A 9,627-nucleotide genomic window follows, 5' to 3' on the forward strand; every position below is an offset into this window, starting at 1 on the left:
TGGAAAGGCTCAGGGGCCTGCCTACTCCAGCTACCTCCCAGCTATAAACAGCACATCTCAGGCAGATATGGGGCTGCGAGCCTGGATGTGCCCCTTTATCTTTCTCAGTCTGTTTTCTCTGTAAGGAGAGGATATAGCATCTACTCAAGGAGGTAAGGCATCTCGGGCGCCTGGCTCAGGCTTGGCACACAGTAGGCCTCCTGAGGGCCAATGCTCTCCCCTCTCCTGATAATCTTCAAGTACCTCTGAGGCCACAGGCCCACCTGAACCCATTTCCTTCCACGCACCCCTGGTTCCTCCACGTTAACGCCTCCCTCTGACAGCTCCAATCTTTCCGTCTCTGGATCAACTCTCTCTTTCCCATCCAAGCCCCAGTCAACCACAAGACCTGAGAACCTGGACCCCTTCCCGCCGTGCACACTCCCTAGCTGTGGAGGCAGTTGCCCAGGTTTTAATCCCCCAGCTGGTTTTAATCCCTTAGACCAGTGGCCCCTTTCCTTCCTCATCCTCAACACAGGGCCAGCAATCCCTACTTCCCACTGCCGAGAGCGCCCCCCGAGAACCAGACCCTCCCGCCACATTCAGCCTGGACACTAGAGGCCCCAAACCACACCTTACCGATGACATTAACTTGACTTTACTATTCCACTGTCTTCATTAGCATTTTTAGTCTTTACTCTTCTTAGACTGAGCAGCCCCAGCAAATGGCTTGATTTTTTATGACAGGAACTTCCGAAAAGACGGAGCGACTCTTCAAGGGAAACCATCAACAGGGTGTGCACCTCAGATTCTTCGAATCTCTGCCCCCCAAATCCTCACCTTGCTGTTTCTACCAGCAAACCCTGGACTGTGGTATCACTATTCTTACCCAATCCTGGTCAGCCCTCCCTCACCCACCTCTCTCCCCATTCTGAAGAACAGGTTGTAAAACAAACTTCCAAATTCTCAACAAATATTGACCTTTCCTCCCCACTCTGAGATACTGCCAAAGCTTTGAGAAGTGGTGGTGTCCCTTATCTCGGTAAATAATAGACTTTGTCTTATTGACAGGTTGTGTCACTAACATGTGGGGAACCAGCACCAAAACAGTGCATAGCAGGTGCTCAGTGAACAATGTTTTCTTCCCTGTCAGGTACAAACACCCCGCCTGCCTTCATACTTGCTTTGGGACAGCAAGGAGCATTGCCACATCTAGAACTTGGGAACCAGGAGAAAGCTCAACCCTGAAGGGCCAGGCAGGTGGGGGGCTGGGAGACCCAGCTCTCTGGCTCACCTTCTACCCTTACAGGAAGTGGTCTGATGGAGGAGTTTGTCCTGGGGCCACCCTATGTGCTGGGCTGGGCACACTCACCCAGCCTCCTAGCAAACCACTGAGGTAGCTGCTGTGACTCCATGATGTGGATGAGGAAACTGAAGCACAGAGAGGGGAAGGGGCTTATCCAGGTCCTGGGGCTGGTAAATGGCAAAGCCTGGACTGGAACTCAGGTCTGTCTGACACCTGGGCCCCTAACAGCAACCATGAGATGGTGGCTGCCAATGATGGCCTTAGAACCTATGAAAAATAATCCCCATGTAGCCATTTCTTATTCTGGCCTGGCTTCCCTCCAGTTAACTGTCAAAGGTGGTTGTATGGGGACAGTCGGCCTTTCTACCAGCTGATTCTTTAGCTGGTCAGTCAGTCAGTTCATTGGTCAGTCAACACCCTCTTCTGAGGGTCTCAGAGAGCACTGTCAGGGCAAGGCTGGACAGAGAAATATGGTGAGAAGGACATGTGGCCCTCAGTCCAGGGGACCTGAGTATGGTGAAAGTTCAGGACTCATAGCCAAGGCCCAGATTTGAACTTTGAGGAGGGACGGGCTGAGAAATGCCGAGAGAGCCTGGGAGAGTTCTCATATCCTGAGGATGGAGGAAGAGGGCTTGGACCAAGGAGGGACAAGGAAAGGGCACTTTTTCTCCAGAACATTCCAGCCTGTCCCTCAGCTGAGAGAGCACGATCTAGGGTCACTCAGACCCAGTGTGGCCTCGGGCCAGCAATTAGACCTCTCTGAGCCTCTGCAAAATAGGAATAATGAGCCTTGCCTCTCAAGCCTGCACGAGGGTCACACAGATCACAGCCTTTAACTCCAAGATGTTGCACAGTGTGTTTTGTCAGTGTTTGCCCCAAACTCACCAGGGAGCTAACCCCAGACCTGGCCACCAGGCCTCAGAACTTATTGTCCTGCAGTGGGACACTCAGCCCCAGCAGTACTCTCTCACCTCCTCTTGATCCCTGAAGAGGCACAGAACCCTCTGGAAGCCTCCCTCTGCTGTCTCCTTGTCTTCCCTCCCCTCTCCATCCTCACCTGCTGCATTCCAAGACGTTTATTTTTTTTTTTTTTTTAATTTTTTGCGGTACGCGGACCTCTCACTGCTGTGGCCTCTTCCGTTGCAGAGCACAGGCTCCAGACACGCAGGCTCAGCGGCCATGGCTCACGGGCCCAACCGCTCCGCGGCATGTGGGATTTTCCCGGACCGGGGCATGAACCCGTGTCCCCTGCATCGGCAGGCGGACCCTCAACCACTGCGCCACCAGGGAAGCCCTACCTTTATTTTTTTTTTCTGATGATTTCCCTGTGCAAGAGAAGGAAAGGACTCTCCCCTACCCCTGCCACCACACACGCTTTGCCAGGGTGGTCAGAGGAACTGGCAGAGAGATAATACAGGGCACAGGTTACAACGGGGAGGCCCTGGCCAAAGGCCCCATGTGTAGCTGCGTGAGCTGTGCGCCGTGAAGTGAACAGCACCCTCTGGAGTTGTGCGGGGCGGATGGCAGTCCTGCCTGGGGGCACATCTGACTCTTAGACATTTTTATTTGGCTTGTACAATGCTGGCTCGCTGAGTGTTTTTAAGTTAGTTGCCAGCATTTAAAAAATCAGGAAATTTCACACAAAACTCCCGGTTTTTGTTTTTTCTTGAAAGATTAGCAGATCTGGCAACACTGGGCCCACCTTCCCATATGGAAACACTCAGCTGGTCTAAGATGCCTGCCTTTCATGTGGCAATTTGCCCTGTTAGAGCCTCTTTGGGCCCACCTGGCCCGCTTCAGGATCCTTTTCACCTGCCTGTGGGCTTCCCCATCTGTGACCCACAGCAACCCTGGGCCTGAGGAGTCTGCTGGACAGGAAGCCAAGGCTGGGTTAACCCTTTGAAGGGTGAGGCAGTGAGACCAGAAAAGGCCATGACTTGCCCAGGGTCACCACGGTGGGGATGGAGCTTGTCTCTGCTTGTTCTAGGAGTAAGAATGAAGATTGTTTCCACACATACTGACAGCTCCACAAGGCAGGTGGCCGGGGTCTTGGAAGCAATCAGCCCAGGTGCCCGCTCTCAGGGAGCTACCAGGGTGTGTGTGTCTGTGTGTCTGTGTGTCTGTGTGTCTGTGTGATGACAGGGCAAACATCTAATACAGAATCACAACATGTGCTCACTGTGTGACACAAGAAGTTCCAAGACTATAGAAACATAGTGAAGAGGTCCTAGACTACATTTAAAGGGTCTGGAAGGATTCCCGGGGGAAAGACAGAAGTATGAACGTGCAAAGACTGCTCAGGGAATGAATAGTCCAGCAAGACTGGAGCACTGGGGTCAAGGTGGGGAGGTGAGGCTGGAGTGGTTGGAGGGGCCAGGCTATGACCACCCTTGAACGCCAGGCTGGAGGGCTGGGCTTCGTCCTGAGCCCAGTGATAAGGTCTCATTTGGTCTCCTATGAAGACCTCCGTGCCTCTTGGGAGAGAGTGGAGAAGTCAGGCTGTGGGCCGGGACCAGGGAGGATGCAGTATTGGGGTCCAGGGGAGCGAGCGATGATGGGGTCTGGGCCAGGTGGTGGCAGTGGGGACATAGAGTAACGAGCTGATGGACCACAGTGGGGAGATGGGATGGACAGGACTGGATGGAAAAGCAGGTGGATGGGGAGTGCAGGAGGCCAAGGAGTTCTGGGGGCAGGGGAGTGGGGAGAGGTGAGGCTTTTGGTCTGGGTGTACCACCATTTAAGGCAGGATTGTAGGGTGATAGTGAGCTCAGCTTTGGACGTGTGAGTTTGGGCTGGCAGGCGGGCTCCCAGGGGAAGACGCCTAGGAGATCGTGGGCTCCAGGACAGCCCATGAGAGGACATGGGCCAGAGCCAGTCTGGTTCTCAGTCTGGAAGGCATGTGTGGAGAGAAGGGAGCAGAAGCCACACGAGGGCAAACTTGCCTTTGAGAGTGAGAAACCTCCACCATATGTCCCGACTGAGGAGAACAGAGCAAAAGGAAGAACCCATCCTGGAACCATGTTCAGGTGCCAAGGTTGAGGGGATGGTGCAGTGTCACAAAGGATCCCGGAGGTTTCTGGAAAACCTACCAACCTCCAGCACTCACACAGCCACGGCCTGAGCTGTGATGACTTCCTAGCCGCAGACACTGGGCAATCCATTTGTCCAGATACCTCTCTCTGGAGGTGTGTGGGTAGGAGGAGGCCAGCCTCATGGCTAACCCTCGCCTCCAGCCCTTCCTACCTCCTAGATTGCCCTGGGCTCCCTCAGCCTGCAGGCTCCCCGGCCTAGCTCCTGCAGCCCAGGCCAGCTCTCTCTCCCTCCATAAACCTCCCCTGCCCCTCCTGGTCCCGTTCCCTCAGCCTTTTCTCTGGGATGCCAGGCTGGTCACCCTCCTGCATCCTTTATGTCCCCCTCTTATCTGCCCGATTAGCCAGTGGACTCCCCCGGGCAGAGGCTGTCCTTTCCTGGGTCCTGATGGACCGTATCGGGTCCCTGTTGAAACCCTTTGGGACAGAAGACTTTGAATTCAAATATTTGTTTTGCCACATTGTGGCTGTGATCTTAGGCAGTTTATTTAGCCTCTCTAAGCCTCAGCCACCTTCTCTGGCACACAGCGTTTTTGGTAGGATTAAAGGAAAATGCCCTGCCTGGTACACTGTGACCCTCAACAATGGTGAGTTGAGGACCCCATCTGCAGCACGGACGCCACAGCCTCCAGGAGGTCAAGGCCACCCCTAGTGAACATTCTTCTCTGGCCCCAGTAGATGCTTGCTATTCCCCAAACTCATCCTGTTCTTTTCCGCCTCTTAGCCTTTGTACATGCTGTACCCTCAGCCTGGAGTGTCCTGCCTTCCCAGCAAACCACTTCTCAACTTTCAAGGCCAAGCCAGGCTTAAAAACATGATTCTTGAATTGAGTTAAACTGACTGAGGGAGAAGAGAAGGGTGGAGTGTGGGAGTCTGGGGAAGCGGGGGGCTGCAGCATGAGCCTGGGGTGGGGTGGGGGCAGTGTGGGACCCCTGAGGGCTTCAGTTCCCCGTGTGGTCCCACAGGGGTTCCGCAGGGGAAGAATCAAAGACAGGAAGCTGCGGGGGGTGGGGCAGTCTTGGGCCTTGGGCTTGGCTGTCATCTTTGGGAAATTCCTCCTAGCAGGACCCTTGGGTGGTCTGTTGGGAGAACAATAGCATGTTGCTGGCCTCCAGCTGTTGCTTTCTGGTATTTTCCAAGCTGGGTCAGAGACACTATGCTGGGACTTTCTATTCCCGATTCCAGCCCTGACTACCCCATCTAGACCCAAGATGACCCTAAAAATAGTGATGAGGGCCGGGGGATGGAGGGTGAGCCCTGAGCCCTGCGCCCACAGGGAATCCAGGCTGGCCTCCTTAGGCCTAAAACACAGAGCCTGAGGCTCAGAGACATGTGCCCATTGGCCCAGGCCACACTGCTTCCCCCAGCCAAGAGTCCCAGCTTGTCACTCTCTGTGCTTTACTGTTTACTCCCCGAGGGCTCCACTGTACCCCACCTCACTCCTTATCACGAGTCTCCAGCCCTCACTAAGAGTAGGCTTTCAAAGCAGGTTGGAGGGAGGGAAGGACCGTCATGGGGCAGGGGGTGCTGGGGGCATGAGGGGGACGGAGGAGAGCTTCTGCACTGAGCCTTCCCCAATACCCCACCTCTGCCCCACCTGGGCCAGGTTCTGGGGCCTCAGGAATGGATCAAATCAGACCCCATTCCCAGGGAGCTCCCAGTCTGGGGAGGCAGGCATTGTTCTCCATCACTCCAAGCATCAGTGCTTAGGGCTCTGGGCTGCAGCCCATGAGGGGTAGCAGGAACCAAGTTTACCTCCTCTCCACCCCCAAGGTGGGGCTAGGCCCAGACTTGCACCCTGGAGAGAGCCAAGCCTGCCCCATACAAGAGGCCTGTGCTCCATTGCTCTCTCCAGAGGCAGAAAATTGAGCTTCTCAGCACTGGAAGGGACCAGGTGACCACCTCCGCCGACCCCTACCATCTACTGCACAGATGGAGAAAGTGAGTCCCAGAGAGGGACAGAAGCAGACTGGGCAGTGGATACCTGGAATCCGATCGTGGGGTCTAGGCAAGCTCGCCATGTGGTTCCCAGCTGCCTGAGATCTGGTGCATCGGACCAGGCCCGGCCTGGAGGAATAAATCCCCTGTCCACTCCCCAGTCACAAGCTCCCAGAGAACAGCTTGCTTTGTCTGGAGCCAGTGGAGAAGTGCCCAAGGTGGGTGGAGACTCACCAGCGTGGGGTGTGTGAAGGGAAGAGAAAGCCCCGAGGGCAATGGCACAGAACGGAAAGGGCTTGGGCATGGGACAGGCCTGGTTCTTGCCTGGTTCTTGCTTGCTGGGTGACCTTGGATGAGTCACTTGCCCTCTCTGAGCATGTGTTTCCTCACTTATTAAAAAGGGTGAGAGAATGTCACTGCATTCTCATAAAGCCAGTAAGGCAGCGCTACAATTTGAACCTGGTTCTTTCCCTTGTCCCACCTCCCTGCCCTGGGGTGGCCCACATTTGAACCTAGGACTGGAGAGAACAACAGAAGCAATACCAGGAACAAGGAAGGACGAACTGCAAAGAGAGGGTCAAACAGCATATGGGAGAGAGGTTACTTCCAGCTGGGAGAATCAGTCTGGAAGGCTTCCTGGAAGAGGAGGTGTTTGGAGGAGTTAGAAAACAGGAAAAATTTCACGAGAATGGGATGTGGGCAGGTGCCTTCCAGGTGGAGGTAAAGCTGAGCAAAGGTGCAGAGGTGGGAAAGCGGCTTCCCTGAATCACAAAATGGGCATGGTCCGGGGAGGTCATTTTCTTCAGCGTCTCCCCCATAGACAGGGAAGCTCGGCCTGTTGCCTAAAAGCACGTGGTGAGTTGGTGCTGGGACTTGGCTGATGGCCAGGTCTGACCCTGACTCTTCTCTCTGGTGTCTGCCCCTGGCTGGGACTGCTGGCCCTTCTCCGTCAGGCCAGCTGTGTGTGGGTTTCTTACCAGGCTCCAGGCTCTGTGTCCTGCCCCAGCTGCATCCCCATATCCCTCAGACCAGAAAGAGAGCATAGGGGAAGCCTGGCCATAGCTCAGACTGGGGCTCAGGAAGAGAGGCCAGAGGTGGCTTCGGGTGGCTCAGTGGGCAGAAGCTGGGGTCAGCCTCCTGCTGTGTGTGGGGGAAGTGGAGGGCCAGCTAGAGAATATTCCAGAGCTGAGCCCTGCAGGGGTCAGAATAACAGTTGGGGGACAGGTGCCGTACAGCCAAAGTCACTAGTTTCTTCCCATAGGATCACCAACCCTCAGATCCCATAATAGGCCAAGGCTGACTGGGAATTTGGTTTGTCAGTGGCCTGTCTCCAAATCAACTCACTCACATCTGACCTCATTGTCATCTCCCCTGCGAGGGCCTCAGAGGAAGCATCCACCCCCACCCCCCACCCCCTTCCATGCCGTGGCTGCAACACAGCCGCGTCTGCCTGCTCGGCCCAGGAAGCCCTCATGCCTCACTCGCCAACTCAAGTCCGGCCTTGCCTGAGTGAGTGTGAGGCACACAGACAGCTGGGAGAAGGCCAGAGGTGATCGCTGCAGGGAGTCCAGCCCGAGGGCCACCCTATCTGAAGACCCTTTATTTCTTCCACCTTCCTCCTCCTGCCCAAGAAGCTCAGCAGGATGCTCTGTTCCCAGAACTGCCGCCCTCTCCACATGGTGCTTTGGGCACGCTCCAGACTTGGCTTCTCAAGACTTCAAGACACCTCCCCTCCCGCTTCCTCCCGCCCCGCCACCACCAAACACACGTAGGTCTGTGCAGGCCTTTCTCTGAATCGGTTTCTTTTCTGTGCTGATCTTTCGGATTCTTTGTCTGCAGGCCCGTCTCTCTCCTGATCTGTCTCTGTCTGATTCTCTCTCTCTCTCTCTCTCACTGTCTCTGCTTCTCTTTATTTCTCCCGGTCTCTTCCGCAGCCCTCTCTCTGAGCTGGTTGCCCCTGTCCCTGCATTGCTCCAGCTGACATCTGTTGATCTTTGTCTTCTCTTGCTGTCTCTGGCCTTCTGTCTCAGACTTTGTCTCACTCTGAGTATCTCTGGACTTGCTCTGTGTCTGACTATACTTCTCTCTATCTCTGTTTTTGTCTGCTTTGTCTGTCTCTATCTTTGCCTACTTCAAAGGGGGAACAGGGCTTGGAGAGCATCCAGGGGCCTCCCTTCCCATTGCCCTTTCGGTTTCTCTGTCTCATCAGGGAGGTTAGGCTGGGTGCCCTGCCTCCAGCTGAGTAAACAGTGTCCCTTCCTGCCCCTCTGGTCATTCACTCATTCATTCAACACACCCTCACTAGGTCTGGCCATGTGTCTGGCTCAGTGTAGGGAACTGCGAACCCCTGCCCCACCCCAGTGCGCACAAGTTACCCCCACAGCCTCACCGTTCGCCCTGGGAACGTGGGGCCCAGAATCCCTCCCAATGCCTCTTTCTGACTTTGTCCAGACTTACCTATCCTGGGTCCCATGATTTCTGGGGTGCAGTGAGCTTCAGCCACTATTTCAATCTCAGGACTGGAGTTTAGTGGGAGAGAGGGAGTGAGAACTTATCTGGGACTTCTGTAGACAGCAGCCAGGGAACCACAGCAGGGATGCGCCAACGTGGGGACTCCAGGCACTGGGTCGATCGATGCTTTTTGGGCCACAGTGGACAGCAGCCACCTCTTCCAAGTGGGTTAGGAAGTCCTGCTCAAACTTGAACCCACTCTCCAAGTGCCTATCTCCCTTAGTCGCTAGTTCCTTCTCTCTGTCTCTTTCTCTGAATTCCTCTGATCTCTGGCTGGGGCAGCCCAGGGCCAGAGTTGTGGAGGAGGATGGGTTTGTTTAGATCCAGCCCCGCTGATGGGAGGAGGCTGCTGACTAGCCTCCCCTCAGCCTGTTCCTTCACAGCCTCTTGGCTTGACATTTCCCTTGGATATTTTCTCCTACCAGCAGTGGAGAGGTGAGGGGCAGAGGGAGTGTGGATGGGTGGCCCCTCCCAGCCCTGAGGTCATTCAGTCCTGATTTTCCAGTCTCCTCTCTGCATTCCCATTCTTGCTCTGAGCCTCCTCCCACACCAAGCTCTTGTCCCAGTTACAGAACTTTTTTCACCCTCCAGGAGCCCCATACAGAGCCACTTTCCCCCACTGTCCTCCCTCACTGAACCTCTGTCCCCCTCAAGCTCTCATCCCCTCTCACTGACCCCCTATCTCCTCTCTGAGCTCCTCAGATCCAGAGCAAGAAGGGACTCTATCCATTGGGAATCACAGTGGCCAGTGCCTCTGGGGGAGGGCAGGGACTCATGGCAGCAGCTCCAAAGAGTATGGCCATC

The 9,627-nt window shown here is 55.2% G+C and overlaps 1 protein-coding gene across 4 annotated transcripts in view; it reads right to left on the reverse strand.

Moving 5' to 3' along the window:
* SLCO2B1 (solute carrier organic anion transporter family member 2B1) overlaps positions 1 to 9,003 on the reverse strand; it is a 51,529-nt gene extending 42,526 nt beyond the window's left edge. For 2 of the 4 annotated variants that reach the window (XM_082626550.1, XM_082626549.1), the window contains exon 1: positions 6,359 to 6,459. In XM_082626550.1, coding sequence (XP_082482676.1) covers positions 6,359 to 6,395 — 37 coding nt within the window. In that variant the 5' untranslated portion in view covers positions 6,396 to 6,459. Of the gene's footprint in view, positions 1 to 618; positions 832 to 6,358; positions 6,460 to 8,769 lie in introns of those variants that run through there. The other 2 variants (XM_082626551.1, XM_082626552.1) reach the window with 2 other exon arrangements.
* Positions 9,004 to 9,627: the final 624 nt, after the last annotated feature.

Source organism: Mesoplodon mirus (genome assembly GCF_964341445.2).
Source record: "Mesoplodon mirus genome assembly, chromosome: 7".
Classification (NCBI taxonomy): domain Eukaryota; kingdom Metazoa; phylum Chordata; class Mammalia; order Artiodactyla; family Ziphiidae; genus Mesoplodon; species Mesoplodon mirus.